Source organism: Prenolepis imparis, unplaced genomic scaffold (genome assembly GCF_030444845.1).
Source record: "Prenolepis imparis isolate NDT839.2.m4 unplaced genomic scaffold, iyPreImpa1.0 SCAF_3, whole genome shotgun sequence".
Taxonomy (NCBI): Eukaryota; Metazoa; Arthropoda; class Insecta; order Hymenoptera; family Formicidae; genus Prenolepis; species Prenolepis imparis.
The window spans coordinates 12,862,199-12,882,231 of NW_028141161.1; the positions used below are offsets into that span (position 1 = coordinate 12,862,199).

The window sequence follows — 20,033 nt, forward strand, 5'->3', positions numbered from 1 at the left end:
GACGTGTTGAGAGTGGGGGTCTGGCTGACTGGTCGGCCTCAGCGAAACTGTCTCGGCGTTTGCTTTGACAGTAATGTAACAACCTTGGTGAGAGTCACGACGCGCCGTTCGTCTCAAAATCAACGAGAGCTCATACCTCATATTTAAAAAAAAATCGATCGTCGCGTCGCGTCTCGTCACGAGGGGTCGATTCGCACCCCCCACTCGCAGTTACTCGTTCGAAAGTTTTAACGCGGTATTAAAGCAACGCGCCTCTCTCGAATCAGTCTTTCATCGCACTTCGAATTAAAGACATCCTCGTTGAAATTTGTGAAGAGCTCCTTCCAAAATTTTTCTTTTTCTTTTAAAGGGAAAGTTGACGCAAAAGTGCAAAATTTATTATTGCAAACAATTGGTGCAATCTGTTCTTTCTTTGCGAGGGAGAAGCAGTAATCGATCAGCTGATCGATGACTTTAAACGTTTGCGGACGCTGGAATAAATAAAGAAGAGATAAAATCAACTGTGTTTTTCTCGTTTGCTACAGACGCAAGGGCACTATTATTACGATAGTTTACGAGCGCATTATGTGTGGTCTGTGCGCGTGATAAATATTATCTATGTACGATAGGAATTACTTTGCCATAGGCAAGAGTTATCCTTTTCGGGAAGTGTCGGTGGCGGTTCCTGTTCTCTCCGGAAACATAAGCATAAATCAGCTAAGGAGAACAATGTTGACGGCGCTCCTCTCTAGCTCTTGGTAAAAGGATCTCTCATCGTGCCCATCCGTTTAATAATTCGATCGTTAAGTGATGTCACGACTCGTTCCACTTCGTTAAAAGGTAAACCAATTTTTCTCATACACTATATATATATATCCTACTCAAATATTTTATAGTTTACTGTTTGGAACTAATGTTTGGATTGTATTTGTTATGATTAGGACACGCACGATTCAGATAAAAATATGATATATAATCACAGGCGGATATAATATAATATATAACACATGTAAATTATACAATATGTAAATTACTTGATAAATTTTAATTATATTCTCTTAGATTTCTTTATCGAGTATTTCTTTAATCTGCTTATAAAAATATTAGCTATGCGAAGGTAAAACTAAAATATTAGATTAATATTAATGAAGACTTTAAAAATTTTTTTTCCTTTTCTATATATGTATTATTATGTATTCGATTAAAATGTAAATTACACTTTTATCAGGACTTCTAAACCAACTTTTAACTTTGAATTTAGGAAGAATAGCAAATAATATCTAATTTATTTCACGATCAATGGCTTGCATCATACACCTAGTTCATGTATGTAGTCATACACACGTAAATACAAAGTAACTGAAACTATAATTATATCGATATTAACAGGAAAAGCTTCCGTATGTAAATATAACAATCATTCAATGCCAAACAACGTAGTGATAAATGCAGGAAATGATTCACGAACTTGAAATTGTACCTCTGAATAATAATCAACATATTGCTCGATAATCTTTGCTTAAATGATTTGCGCACGAGGATTTACTTGTTGGCCTATCTTTCCTCAATTCCGCAGTCTGCATATCGCACGATTTACAGGATCTGTATGTAACGAACTTTCGTGGAATTAATTTTCACATAGAGATAAATTCTAACACGTTCGCTCAGACATGCGAGGGATAAGGCACGAAAGCTAAATAAGTCGTTATTTACGGTTCACGGTTCGAAATTGCAAATTTTATCCTTGTAACACACTATACAAAATTAATATATAATTATAAAAATAAATAATTTATTGATAACAATTTGATACGTCAAATTAGTATAGTGATAAAATAAACATGTTTGTTCGGAAAAATTATCTAGAACGTAACTGCTTAAAAATGAGTGAAAGGATAATGCATCGCGAGAAATCGCATTGCGTTTAATTAATACAGTAGTAAACCGAAATTTATCTACATCGAGCTATTTATCACGTTCTTTGCGGCCAGCTCCGCCGCGATATCTCAACGAATTAATTTTCGCGCGATGCACGTAATGTGCATGCGCATTATTTGGCTTTCACATAATAAATATATTACTATCGATACACATGTTAGCATTTTTATCTTTTTTTTTTCTTTCAAATAATAATGCTTATAATTGCCGATAGCGAATTGCAAAAACAAAACGCGAGTTTCAGAAGAGGAATTTTTTTCATGCGATAAAAAAATATCGCGAAATTCTCAAAAAGAGCGAAATAATTTGAACGAGATCGCGTATTTTGGCGATATAACTATTTCATTTGTTAAAACAATTAACGTCACCGATGACGTTGCAACCGGAAGATTTTTCTGTTAGTTTGCTTTCCTGGGGGCTTGAACTTGGAAACTGCTTGACGCATAATTGTCAATAGTTAGTCAGCTGTAAATGTAACCATGATGTAACGACAGATGTCATATTTTTATATTTGAGACGTATCTCGATCTTGTTTCATTCTCGTTTCGTTCTTGTAGGTCTTGTTATTATTATTTCGGTTTAACTTATTTGATTTGAAATATCGACGGAAAACTTATCTATGAATATAAAACTTTATTTCTCTCTTTATAAAATTATTTTCAATCCTGCAAAGAACATCAGATAGATGTCGAAACATTTAATCACGAGTGGATTTTTTACTCGACATATTATTGATCGGAAATCGATAGTAAATTACTTAATACTGTATCGGTTTTTGCCGTTAATTAGAGCATGGACTCGCCTGTCTACAATTAACAATTAAGTAGGTCATTCGATCGTTCGTTAGGAACGCAAAAGGGAAAGCGTAAGCGCAGTTCATCAGTTGCTGATGGCATGTTTCATCGATCGGATGATACTATCGAAGATTCCGCATCGTATGTGTCTGCCGAAAATCAACTCTCCAAATTATCAAACTCACTAATTTTCCACAGTAATTGAATTTACTGATGATGAAATCAATTTGGTAAAATTAAGAAAATTTATTTATAATTATGTTAAAATCAAAAATATAATAGAAATCTTTAAAATTTAAATTCTTCTATATTGTTTTTTATAAAAACAAAATATAATCATTTATAACAAAGTGTAAGAATCATTTAAAGAGTAATCAAACTTAAACATGTAAATAAATATTATAAATAAAAAATTACAAATGTTTCTCTTCTCTTTGTGTTAGATAGAAAGTAAAAGATAAATATGTGTTTTAAGCTTAATATGACATATATCTTATTATTTTAATATATAATATTTCAATGCTGGAAGATATACTTAATATACGTCGAGATTAATTATACAATTGTTGGCGAACCTAATGGAAAAAATGAAAAACTCTAGAAAAATCAAACAACGCGAGATTAATGCGTTGAATAATCGCGCAATAATCGACAAACTTATTAATTATGACGAATGCCATAATGAATTAATATTGGAAAATGCTTTTAAACGTTTGTTTGATGATTTATATTTGTCAAATATGGAAACTGCTTGAATGTGAAAATCAAAAAATTGCCAGTGGACTTTCGATATACGAACTTTATCAAACAAGATATTTAAATAAAATTAAACTAAACGAGATGTTGTGGTAATTCATCGTATCAAAGAAGATATAATATCTGCACAATTTTGCATTAACATAGAAAAATTATTCTCTTAGCAAGTTTTATTATTAAAATTAATTTTTTCTTATATGTACTTTGATTGAATTAAAATTCTCAATTAAATAAAATAGTTCGAATTATTTTTTATATTTTTTATATCTATAATAAAAATAATATTGTTCAATAACATTACGCCAGATATATAAAATAAAAGATATTTTATCTACTTGGCAACTGTAAGATAAAGGCAACTATCACAGCGTTACGTCAAGTGCTAAATGTTAAGGATACTGAAACGGAATCTAAAATATGATGTGTACATGTACGTGAAATTAGACCGCAGCGACCGTGCGTGCATTCGGACTTCAACATTTTATAATGCCATGCATTATTGCCATGCATCCTAATTGGGCATTATTTTGCTCCAATTAGGAATCTACTTTGTGCCGCAATTTTCGATTTTCTGGGTTAAATCTAGCATGCTTGTAATTTATTGCTTTCGTGCTTAAGACGTTTATGTGATTTCAGGTTGGTACTAAAATGACAACGACTGCTCGTGATACATATCTATAATCTAAATTATAAAAGCGTTTCTATATTGAACGAAGACATTGATACATAAAGTTTTTTTTTTATTTAAAAATTATTATTCTTAATTCATATGTATAACTCGAGTGAATGTTTTTATTGGAATCTTTAATTTGGAGTCTTGAATTTTTATTGATTTTATGTGATTTTCAATGGAAATCATTTTTTTTCATAATTTATGAGAAATGCTCGCGCTGATCGCGAGCATTTTTCGCTTCTCCATCACTCCACTTTCGCCTCGTCGCTTCTTTCCTGCTTTCATTTACAATCAAACGTACGCCGATGCTCGTTGACGCATATGTGCGTACGACCAGAGGGGGATTTTACTTGGAGGTTTCCTGTCTTCGTCCGGGATATGACGATATCCCCCCTGCTTCGCCAATGGCGTGAGCATCAAGAAAAAGATTTCTAAGGTTCGATTCCTAACAACCGCAGTGGCGTAATAGTCATTTCTTCGAAAATAATTTCGTAATAGCAAGAAAATTATTTTCGTTTGTAATCTACAATATTATAATTAAAAATTTATATAAAAAAAATATGATTAATGTCAACTCAGTCTTTGATCACAATTTCTTACAATATTGCACGTATTAAAAAAATTAAGTTACATTAAATAAATAGCAGAAATAAACCTTATTAATAATTACACTCACACTTTATTATATAATCACATATAGAATATTATATCAACTTCACAAACAATGTGCATTCTTCTAGCGCATTCAATTTCGCGATTCGTACGTTCTTTGAACTCATTGTTTCTTAATTAATTAATAGTTTCTGGCGTGAATATCTTCTTGGTAATTTTGTCGTTCTCATTCTCATTATTGTTTAGTTTCTAAGCGTTTAAAAAACAAACACTAGTGATTGTCGTCGCTACGTAATTGTCATATAGTGGACGTGAGAGAATTTCTCGGTTAGGAAGAAATTAAATCGCATAATATCAAGTAATAATTAAACTAAAGCAATAACACTATCAGATAAACCTTTTGCTCTCTCGAAAGATCTTTACGAGACTTACAAGAAAATCAACTTTGATCTCTTTCTCTCTCTCGTGGTAATCCTTTTTTATCTTTATCGCATTTATCCGCATTTTAAACTTATCAGTGACATAAATAAATTCTCCTCAGGGATATCCTCGAGGAGATATCTTTCTCCAGAAAGATTTCTACCAGCAGTCTACTCCTATAGCTGGACAGTCTTTGAAAAAATATCACCTAAAGTAGGTTACAATATCTCTCGGGATTCAAATTGCTATCTAGAGCCCGCAGGAACCGTGTAATTTGCCTTTTCGGCAAATTGAAGCGTGTGATTACTCTCTCTTTCGATTCGAAACCGCTTTTATGGGTATATCTTCTGGAAAAAGTTGGTTGCTTCGTTATCGGAGTATCCTTTGTATCTTTATTTATCGGACGGCGTGTTAAGCTCTAGTCTTTGGATCGTTAGATCTCCGCTCGTCAACCCCGATAATTAATCCGCATCATTAAAGAGGGCAGGGTCACACCATGAGAGGGAAACTGGCAAGGCACTCGTTTACAGACATCGTCCGCAAAGACGTGCTTCGGCATATCGCGCGTATATAACACTTAACGAGGCGTCATCGTGTCCTCGCAAAGCGTTGCTTACGTTCCTCGATGTGACATTTAAACCACGTGCATATTTACCATATTAAGCGTGCGCGCGCGCCAATACATGCTGGTGTTCGGACACGCGTGTCAGGGCCGCACCAGTCTCCATCCGGACTACTTCGTGACCGGGAAAAACAATTTTCGTGGAGATAATTGTATAACGAGTTATTTATGAAAATTGAAGATTAAAGCAATTTAATTTTCAAGACACAATGAATTTTTATGGATGATCAACAAAGCCAATTTGCTAGATTTTTATTTCGAAGCGAAAATAGGTACAGTGAAAAATCTCGATTAATTAAGTAATTAAAATAACAACTGATTGTCTCGACAAATTTTTAGTCCGTCTTCCTAGCAATAGAAGTCATTTAATAATCATACATCTTTTCAGACTAAAACTATTAAAACCTACATTATGAAGAAATCTTCCTTTAAAATTTGATAGCTTCAGATAAATAACTGCATATTAAGCTATGTCATATATTTATGAATCAATATTAATTACGTTGCGATGCAATTTTTCTTAGCATATTATTTAATATTAAACTTTTAATTAACACAATGTTCATTAAAATAATGAAGCTGGAATATAGAAATATTTCTGATTCTGGCATATCATCTTTAAAGAGACATGACCAGACTTTTTCTCCGCGTTTATATTACAATTTGTAGACATAACGGTCTTGCTAAAGATATTTTTTGTAAAGTTAAGCCTGATGACATTTATATCATACATAATGCTGTGACGTGCTTTGGCAAAAAAGATGATTCCTTTTTCTTTTAGATTTGTTTTATATGACGAAGCTAATTATTCTCTTTTTATTATATAAGCACGTGTGAGTTTGTTACGTCTCTCACGTTAAAAAATTGATTGATAATTATTGAAATATGTATGGCACAAAATAAATTTCATTGCATATTGCATATGATGTTATTGAGAGGACTGAAAATCAAACAACTGCATATAATGGTTCATGATAAATGTGGGACATAAATAAAGGGGAGATGGCTTAAGGTTTGTAACACAAAATTATTGCGTCGCATCATATGTACAAGAAGTGATGTCAAGTTGGAGAGTTGTGTATGATGATGGGGAGATCTCAATTGATTTGCTGGAATTGACGCACAAAAAGGCCTTTAATAGGCGTCGATTATCCTCGCCCACAATTTCCGACGATTATCCAATCGCGGTATTGAAAGAGGTGCAAAAATCTCGTCGCCACAACGACATTTAAACTATTGCAATTGTGAACGCACGTCGCAGCAAATATATACAACAATCCTAGCAAAGTGACACATTTTACAATTAATTGATCGATTAAAATAGATAAATTTTCCAAGAAATATTTAAAAATACGCAACGTGTAATAAGAAAATATTTTTAGCTTTTTTAAATTTTCATATGTATCTACTATATATTCAAGTCAACAAGAATAAATGAGCCACATATATGTGATATTCAAATGAATGACATAATAGCAAAGCTAACGTCTAATCGCATGAGAAAGAAAAATGATTCTTTTTATATATGACATCTTCATAGACTAAGACTTTTTTGTGATGTTCAATACTATAAAATTCACAAATCTGAGATAAATCTTCCTTTAAATAGCCAAAAAACATTAAATCATTTCTAAGTGAACTACTTTTATATAAAAGGAATCAAGACCCAGTTTTATTACTATTTTGAGTTAAAGTCATTTTGGGAATCCATGTCCTGAAAACATATACCTACAATGTATATTAAAAGGATTAGTATCAGTTGTTATCTTTTATAAATAGTATAAAGATAAAGAACGAATAAAGTCGATAGCAAGCCGATATTTTTTTACTCGTTTGTTATTTCTCTATATAGGGATATAAACGTATAAATTAATGATCTTTGATTTAATAATTATTAATTATTATCGAATTTCAAGCTTTGCTGAAGTTTAAGTAATCTAGTATAATCAAATTTTTTTAAATATATTATATGAAAATTGATTTGCATTTAATTAATTAAAAGGATTTTTTTTTTAAATATTTAGATTAAGTCGTACCGTAAATTTTATATATTTATAGCACCACATTATCACATATTCTTCTTTAGAAATTTTTATTTTTGACGGAGAGATTTTTCATCTATAAAAAGTCATACCTATAATTCTCGTTGTCATATGAGAAATGGAATCGAATATCGATTATAAGGGAGAAGTCAACGGTCATGGAGGACCTTTGCGGGAAGTCCTTTGCGGGAAGTCTCTATATCGCGGGGTGTCTACGCTGTATGAAAAATCGAAGTCTGCCATGTCGAAAACGTCTGTTTACGCGACGAGCGTTGACCCACAAAAGCATCGATGCGATCTACTGCGATACCGAGCGACGCGAATGCTAATTCGATTAGCTTCCCCTCAAGTGACTCGGTCCACCCCGAGCGACGTCGATCGCCCTTACATGACGTCGGTGTCACCCCGTTGATCCGTGAAAAGAGAGCATAGTAATAGTACAAGACACGTGGAGATCACTCGATATATTATATATATATATATCCATTTGTTCCGCACGTGTGTATCAATCTTATTATTATATCCAAGATAATATATAATCACGCGAAGAACATCGATTCATTTGAACGTCGAATCAATACGTCGCAATGCGCTATAGAATCGATAAAGTCTGCCATATTTGAGGTATCATTATATTCGTTTCTATTATTCACCGTTGATAGCATGGTACCATTTCTCTGATATTGAGGATTTCGTTACACGAAAGTACACACACACTCATACACATTTATCACCATATAGTATATTCATCAAATAGGTCGATGCTTGGTCGATACTTGTCTCAATTTCTGTGAAATTCGTGGCAATATTACATACATTCAAAGCACAGCTTTTAAATGTGTGAATACTTGTCTGTTCTTGGAATCCAGAATTATATAAAGGCGAAGATTTAAATTTAATAATTATGTCACGAGATTGAAACTAACTAATTATTAAAAAGAAATGCAAGGAGATGTATATACATATGTGCAATATTTTGCGTATTTCAAACAGAAAAGGAGAATACCTAATTTTTTATTTTTATTTTTATTTCTTTAGTTATTTTATTTTTGTCAAAACTGTGTAGAATAATTTACTTTTAACATCGAATTTTACAGTACATTCTCTAATACACAAATAAAGTAGCCATTAAAAAATCTTGTCTTTTTAATGCTATCCTTATTACTATCCTTGGAAAAATATTATATTAAAACCAATTATATTAAAATCAATTGTTAAAACATAGTTTTGAATTTGGTTTTATAACATTTACATTTATTCAAAAGCTATTAAATTAAGAAAAAATGTAAGATTTTTATCAGTTTCTCTGTTTTAATGTCATAATTTTATGCATGCTTTGTTAATCTGCAAAATTACCCTTCCATAAAAGTTAATGAAAATTCCAAACGCGATTCTTCGGTTCAAAATAAAATAAAATAATTCTCTAAATAAGTTCTGTAATTTATTGTAGTACGTTTATCGGGGATTCTATAAACAGTCCTCATCATTTTTCGCAATTTCTTCCCCATAATTTTATTTCTTTAATCATATTATATAGTGATTCAATTTTTTTCGTTTATTTACCAGTTTATCTTCTCTCGCGTCAGATAAATTTTACTCTGCCAATCGCTTTTCTCCTTTCTTTCTGCTTTACTTTACCGCTTCTAAATTTATACACAGGCGGGATTTCGATACACATTTTGGCAACCAAACCTCCCCTATTCAGCGCCATCTCGTCACCCTTTGTACGAAGCAACCCCCATCGATTTTCCGCGCCGCCGCCGCCGCTTTACCAAATAAGGAAAGGACTCGAACCAACCCCCTCTCGAAATCTACAACATGGCCGGTCGCCGGATGACAGTTGTTGCACTCGCCTCGCCTGCTCGTTGACCCCGTTGCGTGATGCATTCCAGCATCCCGTACGGCGTGCACCTGTCGGTGTCATGTGCTCGCGCCGTCGGCGCCGATTACGCCGCGATTCCGCGACGGTGAGCGCGTCGAACCGTCGAACGTCACGCGATTAATCGTACCGCACAGAATAATCCCCGACGCGTTCTCGTAAAATCCTGCCAGGACTTCTAGGCTCGAGTTCCTCTACGAACGAGCCTGCCGCTCCGTTCCGTTGCTTGTGAGAGTAGGTGACAAAATATCGAAACAATTTCTAATTGTAAGAGCTAAAATATTATTTGATGCAGCGATACATCTTACAATAGTATTGCTCTTGTTTACATTGGTCAATTTTAAACAAAGTCAAATTAAATCTTTATATATTAATTCTGGATTTTAAAAACAAACGAGAAAATTAAATCAAGAAAAATAAAATTAATAAAATTGAACGTTGAAAAGTCTGATGAAAAATATCTGAAAGTTTGTGTTTTCTGAAAAATTTATTTATCTATAATATGCAATGCTATCAAGAGTGATAATTTTGTTCATCATACTTCGTTGGTCATCAGTCAGTCAACGAGGCGTTTGAAGTTTTCAGTGTGCAGGTTCTTTGAACTCTGTTTCTCATCGTTCGGGAATGTGTGGGAGTTTTTGGCATCGAGTGCCGGATGACCGTTTCGGATAGGTCACGGAATTGTTGTTTTGAGTGCAATAGTCTAAGAGTACCCATTCGCATTGGATTGTTCGCATACACATACGTAGTACTTTTATTGCGGATATTGGCGTAGGTAGATGAAACGAGGTAATATTGTGGAACTTATTCATTGACAAGTCAATGAAGCAGCAGGTGCATTATACGTTTTTAATTGCAAAACAGCGCTGAGGCTTTGGAATTTCGCAACGACGTAGTCAGCTGTGTGACTTTTAATTACGATATAAATAGTTCTTTTTGTCTCAAGTTGAATCGCTTTTATTGCCTTTTGTGTCTGTTGTGTGTATTAAAGAAATAAAATAATTTTGAAGAAATTATGTAAAATCACGTAAATTAATATTTTAAAGACAAGCGAAAAACATTAATAAAATCATAACTTCGCTGTAAAATTAATTTTCTGGAATCGTAAATCGATATTTTAAAGTTACTTTTATCATAAGTAATATTCGGGATTACGTTTGAAAAGAATTACATTTAGTTCTCTTAATTGATAGAAATACTGTGGATAAACTGAAAAAAATTTTAACTCTTATTGAGATGATAAATTAAACATGAGATTTAAAAAAATATCGAAGCTAGGAATATCATATAAAGTTTTGATGCACACGAGTTTATAGTTTTCATTTAATCGATATTCTGACAAATTGTAATTATTTTCATTGCAAATATTTGAAGTATAATAAAATATATATCCTGTTCGTTTTATTGTAAATTTATTTTATGATAATAATTATCATATATATATTAACAATAAGTATATGCACCTTTAAAATTTTTAGAAAGAGCGCAATCTATTTCTGTTGTCAATTAAATTGTCATTATCAAATTAATAAAAAAATTGATGATTAAATATACCGAAACCGATTTCTAATATTTTAGATTTCAAAATTTAGAACGTACGTTTTTATCATATTTTTTAAAAACATATATTGTAAAAAGGAAACACAGAAATAAAATAAAACACAAATAATTACGCATAAGAGAATATTGCAGCAGACACATGTTACTTGTTTCAAATGTTCCGCACTGGAGAATGCCGGAGGAATGTCAAATGCAAACATTTATTTCACATTGCAGTTCACAGTGCTATTTACGTTGCACATTGATATTACTCATAGCCGTTGATAAAATATGCAATTAATCAACATAGTTAATTTACGGCACAGCAATCGGTTTGATGACAATAAATGCGATCTTTTTTTAATATGTACGCAATATAAATAAATATAATAATTGTTTTCACCTGTAAAAAATTATTTTATTTTATTTTAATATTTAATTTATTAAATTTAAACTTTTCGTATATTTTAATACTGATATAATACAATTCATACACACGCCATTATGTTAAAATTATTTCCTTTTAGAGATATATCCTTTATAGATTTATTCATCCAAAAATCCAGCTTGTATTAAATAATTAACATTTTAGCGAGATTTTAGTGAAGCTTTTCAGTCATAAAACCTATTAATATTATTTAATATTTAATTAATATTTAGATAAAATAATATCAAATCCGTAATTAATTTAAAAAATTATGATTTTTAATTGCATAGCATAAAAAGCCCATTAACATTTTTTAATTTTTAATTATCATTTAGATGAAATAATATCAAGTTCGTGATTACTGAAAATTAATATTTACTTTTTATAATTAGATACTAGTTGCTAAAATCAACGAATTGCGTCGACTTATTTCGCGAATTTGTATCCCAAAATATCTTAGACATTTATGTAAATAAAAAAAAATCAGTTTTCAAGAAAACTTCAAGCAATGCACGATATACGATCATATTTTTGACGAGAGGAATGCGCGAGAGGCTTGGCGGCCGAAGATGACGAGCACGAAATGTGCTTTAGGTCCGAAAATAACGTGGCCGTTCGTTGGTACCGCGGAATCTCGTCGTTTGCAATTTTAGAATCCGTAAAGCCGATCGTCGTTCCCTCACACGCAAGTGACAAGTATACGACGAGCTTTTAGTCCTCTCGAACGTGCCACTCTCGTCGTGTGTCCTCCTCACGGCGCGGTAAAACTCGATCGCGACTCGTTCCCACGTGAGTCATCGTTGGTCCTCATCTACGACCGAATGGAGCCCCTTCGCGAACGTTTCAGGTGAGGTGAGGGTCAGCGGGGAACATCTCGTTCGCGGAAATTGATCAACCGGATTCATCCCCGAGTTGACGAGTTCGACGAATTCATTTGTCCCGCGATATACCGGTACGGATACGCGTTAATTCGAGCCGTCCAGGCGTGCGCATGTATATCGTCCGTATGGAATTAATGATTCGAGTGTAGAGTGCAGAGTGTGAATATATAGGCTCAGGCTCGCCGACCAGAAATTTCAATTTCATTGTAATCTCGGACTGGTGACAAGTTACCACTGGTCAATCCGTACTTGAATAGGAATCCGATCGTGCAAACGTATCTTTTCGTTCGCTGATTAAATAAATCTCGGATAAAAAAACTTTCGTATCTCCTGTGTAATTATTTAAAAAATATAATCCTCGTGAAATCTCTTTGTTGTGTTTTAACGAGAACTCTGTATATGAAGTGTGTTAGAATTATTGTATGTGCAAGATATTCCAAAATTTGCAAAATTAATTCCGGTTGACGAATTTTAAATAAATTCTTTTAGAGAAAAAATTCTCGAATAATATAAGTTGTTTACATACTTTTAATGATTTAATGAATAGATTTAATGAATAGTTAATATCTTGATAATTTTAATTAATATTTTAAAATAGTATATTTAAAATTATAAAACTTAAATAAGTGGGAAGATTTTATTCTGTAATTATATCTTATAGAAACTTTCTTACTACATAAAAAAACATTTGTTTTCACTCACTTATAATATTTTATATAATTACAAATTGCTTTCAAATTAATCAAAACTGTAATTTTAAAAAAATTGTTATATATAATGCTGCAGTTATTATTATTACTAGAGTTGATACGATTAAGTGATTACTTGCCATTTATACTACGTAAAAACTCGCGCATGTAAATTTACACGTTACTTTGTCTTACAGATGCCTTTCACGTTGTAAAGTGACCCTCGTCGAGAGAAGCTGTACACTTACGATGGGGAAGCTTTTGAGTCTTTTGGCTCGAGACGAGTCTACCTGTTGCACGCCTCAAAAGTACGACGTCTTCTTAGATTTCGAAAGTAAGTCGTATTTATTTTTCTCACGAAGAATTTTAATATTAATTGTTAGTATTGGTTTTTACATGACCTGTTACGTATTAATCTTCTTTTCCGAGAGAGAAATAGAGAGAGAGGGAGAGAGAGAGAGATTTAATCTTCGAAAAAAATATTTAAATATATAATATATACTAATATATAATTATAAATATTTATTTTATAAAATAACGTTTAATCCATAAAATAATATATTTTATATATGATTAAAAATAGAATCTATAAAGCTTAATAAATTCTATATAGCGAAAAAATATATAAAATATATTGTGTTCGATAAAATCAGTTTGTACTACTTATTCTCAGATGCGCAGCCATCAGATATCGAACGCGAGACGTTCGAAGCAGTGCAAAGGGTGCTGAAAAATTCAGAATCTATTTTGGAGGAAATACAATGTTACAAAGGGGCCAATAAAGAAATCAGAGAAGCGATTTCGGCACCCACAGAGGAATGCCAACGAAAAGCTTATCTGACCGTAGCACCCCTCGTCGCAAAACTCAAACGATTTTATGAGTTTTCCTTGGAACTCGGTACGTATCATTAATTACATTAACGATAACAGTTTTCTATAAATAGGGCAAATGTTACACTTCGCTTCTTGGAGGTTCAATATCGGTGTAAATATTGGGAAAACTTCAATCTGCACTTGCTTTTAGCCACATTTGTGACGCGTGCTTTTCATTAGTTAAGTATTAATATAGTTATCGGAGTTATTTCATAAAATAACGTATAATCCATAAAATAATATATTTTATATATATGATTAAAAATAGAATCTATAAACCTTAATAAATTCTATATAGCGAAAAGATATATAAAATATATTGTGTTTGATAAAATCAGTTTGTACTACTTAATTCTCAGATGCACACTGTGAGAAAACATTTCGGAGAATACTGGTCTCGTTATATTTAATTTATTTTTTTAGTGAAAAATATTTGTGAGCAAAAGTATACAGTAATATTAATGTTGTAATATTGTACGATAATATTAATATTGAGTATATTTAATTAAAATTAATTAACATTAAGAATATTAATTAAATTTAATATTAATTAATATTAATTAAGAAATATTTAATTTTCTATATTTTTTGTCTTTTTATTTTGTCTCATTAATTATTCTTTATAAAAAAACGCCAAAAGGAATTATCGCCAACAATTTTAAATTATTTAAAATATTGATTGGTCATTATATTCAAATTATTGATTGGTCATTATCTCATTTTTTATTATTATCGTAACTGATATTAATTTTCAATTATTAATATTGCATTACATATTGTTTACTTTTGTATATATTGGTTATATAATCTTCTGACACATAATCAATACTAATCATTTTAGTATGGATTAATTTTCGCATGTATTTTGCGGATATTTATTTTGAAAGCATTGTAAACAACTCCGATGCTTCGTATGAATAAATTTCGATAATTATCTCAATAATCATTTCATTTATTTATTTATATGTGCAGAAAGGGTTGTACCGAAAATTTTGGGGCAATTATGCTCGGGAAATCTCTCACCAACGCAACATCTGGAAACGCAGCAGGCCCTAGTCAAACAATTGGCAGAGATATTGGAATTTGTATTGAAGTTTGACGAGCATAAAATGAAAACGCCGGCGATCCAAAATGACTTCAGTTACTATCGGAGGACGTTGACAAGGGCGTCGTTGGCGCGACAGGACAACGCAGAGAAGGATCTAGTTGTCGGCAACGAACTTGCCAACCGAATGTCCTTGTTCTACGCCCACGCGACACCCATGCTTCGTGTTCTGAGTCACGCGACCATTACTTTCTTGATGGACGTAAGTGGTATCGCTTCTCTACATTATTCTCGTCCGCGCGGCCTCCCATTGTTGCCTGGACAATTATTGATCCGGCCAGATGCTAACTGATGGCAATTAGCTGAAATTCTGCGGTTATCCAGGCGGTTTCTCGACATATCGCTTAATTATTCCTTGATTAGAAACTGTGTTTATTGCAAAATTATATAAAACATATATAAAATTGTTTATTTCGTTGGCATTAAACTCTTAAAAAAAATTAATGTTAATAATTGTATTATCAATTATTAATATTAGAAATTATTATATATTAATAATAAAATTTTTTAAAATTATATTTAGAAAAATCTGTGGAAAACAATTCTGATTTTATCTTCAGTAATATAAAATCAGAAAGTAAATTAAAAGTTATAGTAGAATAACATATCGTCTATTTAATTCGTTTAGTAAAACTATTTTGATCACATTGACAACGTACAAAGATATTTTTTAACGTTGCAATAAATCATCAGTTTTTGCTCGCATTGATTGCGATGACAAATATCCGCGTTACGTGATCGACATGCAGTACAATGGTAAGGCAGACAGAAAAAATTTGTCCATGAAAATAATAGCTCTGCTGGAGTAGGAAGTTGACAGATATTCTGGTCTGCGATTTAAATTATCCGAGCTCTATGAACTACATCGATCAAACAAATAAATATGGCATGACGGACAGATGTTTAATGTTATGTACAAGCTTTTAATTAAAATCGATAACAAAGTAATAATGTAATATTGGAAGTATCTTTAAACGTATAATAAAAATATGTATTTTATAATGAAGAACGATGTTTTTTTTAAATATAAGCTCTGCAACAGAGATATTAAAAAATGTGAAAAATTATATAAAAAATATTCGTATATATTTTTGAGATAGAAAAATTTTCCTCTACTTTCAATAATACGTTTAGTCTTCATAAAATTGACTTTCGTTATTTTTTTAGAACGAAGACATAGCAAGAGAAAATATAACAGAAACGCTTGGTACAATGGCAAAAGTGTGTCTTCGAATGTTGGAAAATCCGTAAGTACTATTTCTATCAAAATGCAATCAGAGCTTGACTAAGAAATTCTTCTGAATAAGAATTTCTTCGAAGTTAATTTGGGAAATATTTGCTCTCAGGAATCTGTTGGCACAATTCCAACGAGAAGAGACTCAGCTCTTTGTTTTAAGGGTCATGGTGGGTCTAGTGATCCTCTACGATCATGTACATCCCCAAGGTGCCTTCGTAAAGGGTTCAAATGTAGATGTGAGTATCACAAAATTGCAGCAAATCTTTAACATAATATTTTTGGAAAAAATTCTTAACTAAGCATTAGTACAATGCTTCTACGAAATTTATCGACATATCGTGTGTTAAAAGATTCTAGAGTAATTAGTTATAAAAATCCGACAATATTATGTAGAAAAATATTTGTTGTAAAATTTGCAAAATAAATCTCGTTTTGTTCATATTTTTTCAAAGACAATAACGATTTTATGTGTCATAATCTGACAGGTCAAAGGCTGTGTGAAACTATTGAAAGATCAGCCGCCTTGTAAGAGCGAAGGCCTGCTGAACGCCCTGCGCTATACTACGAAGCACTTGAACGAGGAGAACACACCGAAAAACATAAAAAACCTGCTGGCCGCATGATTACCGAAACAACGCGGCTGCTGCATCAGAAGTTGAAGCTTGCTGAAGCCGCACTTCTTCGCAGACACTTCTCGAACGACCGTCTTTGTAGCTTCGAAGATCTAAGAGTCTCTCATTCGCGCATAAAGCGGTCTTCTTTTCCGCGCACATCCGGTTTGACGGACCACACGCGTGTTCTCGGAACTATGTCGAAAGCTGCCCGAAAACTGCCGAGATATTCGAAGTCTTCGAACAAAAAAATTATTAATCGACACGTTGATATAACGATCGAATCCATAAAACGATCGATCGCGCGACGCGTTCCTTTTATTTTCCTATACTTGTCTGAAAGAGATTCATGTGTGTGATTATATTACTTATTATTATTGCCGATATTATATATTATACGCGAAACAAACATTATTGTGTCGCGGCAAATCTTCCAAACTTATAGAGCATTTTCATTAAGTATTTATAGCATTAAAAGTTTTCATTAAGCTGTTTCTATTAGCGAATTGCGTGAATTTTCAATTTACAAAATCTTTTTAACGATAGGAAAAGTTAAGTAAAAGTCGAAATAAATTTTTACGGCTAGATTTTTGCGCACAGCGATCGTTTTTTTCTTGATGCAGCGTTTTAACCAAAGTCGTTTATTAACATGATTTCCGCCCGAACAGGACGAGAAGTTAATTAGAGCATATCATAGTGTATTTAGGGTAACACAGATTATGAACTTTTTGGGGTGTTACAAAGAGAGCTTTAATCACGTTACAGATATTATGGAGATTTTTAGCTCTTGTTTTCTTTGTTGAATGGCGGGCGAGATGGTGAATTGTGAAACTGTGAGGTGTTGTAAGTCGCAAAGTCCAATACTGCCGGAACAAATCTCATTTTATCGATATAATCCCGTATTTCGAAAGTATCCTGAATCTAATATTTGGAATGTATCAATTATTATTGTGTGTGATCTAAAATCACATTTTGTAGCTTTTCCTCTTATATGATTGAAGAATAGGAGAACACCAAAGATGCTTTTAGTGTTATAGCAAAGTTGTGAAAACGGCAGATGTGATTTATTATTATTATTATTACTATACCACATTATATTATTAATATTCTTATTATAAATGATCTTATGAAAGTCCTATTTATAGTAACCAGTAAATTCGCGTGTGCCGCGATATATGTCAGTGAGCATCGTCTACATATAAATACGGATGTACAAATGTAATGGTCATTGCGCGATAATTTGTTGTATTTCCTCGTAACACACGTGCAACCATACATTTTAAACAAAGTCGATTTAAATTCCGAATTTTTTGCATCAAGGAATTTATTACGGATTTATCACGAGAATTATTCTTGGGTATTCAAATTTTTTAAAAATATTTATTATTTTTGGAATATTATGTTTTAATGGCACATTATATTTTATGGAATATTATGATTATTAGATCGGTTTTCGATCAGTTATATATATGCGATTAAATTTTCGTTTGCTTTTTTTAGTATTTTTACAGGCTAAAAGATTATTCGGTGTTCCAATTTCCAGTGATAATTTTTCACTACCATATTTTTTTTATATGATTTTTGAATATTCTGTGAGAAACAAGTATCAGAATTTAAAATAATTCTCTCTAGATATTACAATTTTTTACTGTCATACTAAAGAAAAATTTGCGACAAACATATAATTAATTTTTTTTATATATATACACATGCATAAATATCAGGAAAAATTTGCAGAAATTTTTGAAATGACTTTAACACTAAACATCTTGCACGTTTTAGAGATTAATATTTTGAAGACTGCTTGCCGACGATAATGTGAAACCTTGTGTGTAAGTATTACGTAAAAATTAAAAGTCACACATTTACATAAGAAACCATGAAACGCTCATTGGTAGCGAACCTCAAACACTCACGACTGTATATACAGATTGTTATAATATATTAACGACATCCACAAAGATATTACTGTTACATTGGCACTCCATTGTAACAAGTGCCCTGAATTATTGCCTTGGTAATTTTTAAGGAAAAGATATCGAACACAGTATTCAGTTAATTTTACATTCATTGTGCTTATTTTGTAACATTATTCGATGTCAATTAACACGAGAAATATTATTATCGCACATATTACGAATTGTACTTGAATTAAATTAAAGTCCCCTGAAACCCATGAGATTTGTAATTATTTTAATGGTCACTCTTTTTCTCTGATGAATCAGTTCCTTGCAATAAATGTGCACATTATGTGCACACGATAAACGTTATATATAATACTGTCTTCATCAGAATCTTCCTTCCTGCAAACATTACTATTTTATAAAAAGACTACTATTAATAATCCGTTCGACAAATAGAATGTGGATATATTATTGATATTGCTGACTCTTTTTCATTAATCTATGCATTATTTCAATATACATATCTTAACGACGTTAAAATATAAAAATATTGATAAAAATATTGCACAAATTTTAATAGACAATATTTCAATATTTTATCCATATATATAAAATTATTATATTTTATATCTTAACGATATAGTTGACATTATAATATTTTCAGAAAAGATATCGATTCAAATATGTTATTTCACATTCAAAACTTTAATTGCATAAAATAATTATGGATTGTTAAGGAGAAAGAGAAAATAAGAAAAAACTTTTTTAAAATACTTTTTTTATATCTTTTTAAAGTTAATATTTTTAAAGTTAAAATGTGCAATTTTGCATTGATATTGAAATTGATAAGTATATTTCAAAAGGTATCTATTTTTACTATAGCAGATTATAGAACTATTAGTCGAATAGAGAAGTTATCTTTGCATAAAGATTATATCTTATCAATAATTGATACAATATTATCAATAATCAATGATGTCACAAACTATTGTATCATCAGTCGATTACGAAAGCAAAGTTTTACGTAAAAAGATCATGACTTTTTCAAAAGA

At 31.7% G+C, this 20,033-nt stretch overlaps 1 protein-coding gene across 4 annotated transcripts; it reads left to right on the forward strand.

The window, feature by feature from the left end:
• Nucleotides 1-59: 59 nt before the first annotated feature.
• On the forward strand, nt 60-19,253 carry LOC145933642 (CYFIP-related Rac1 interactor B). Of its 4 annotated transcripts, none has more exons than XM_083033534.1 (7): nt 60-819; nt 13,449-13,585; nt 13,925-14,149; nt 15,097-15,431; nt 16,397-16,476; nt 16,576-16,702; nt 16,952-19,253. In XM_083033534.1, exons 2-7 carry the CDS (start codon nt 13,501-13,503, stop codon nt 17,087-17,089), a joined length of 990 nt encoding a protein of 329 aa, XP_082889660.1. In that variant the 5' UTR covers nt 60-819; nt 13,449-13,500; the 3' UTR covers nt 17,090-19,253. The 4 variants fall into 4 exon arrangements, with proteins under 4 accessions (XP_082889660.1, XP_082889661.1, XP_082889658.1 ...); XM_083033535.1 differs by lacking the exon at nt 60-819 and adding an exon at nt 9,682-9,949; XM_083033532.1 differs by lacking the exon at nt 60-819 and adding an exon at nt 12,409-12,528.
• Nucleotides 19,254-20,033: the final 780 nt, after the last annotated feature.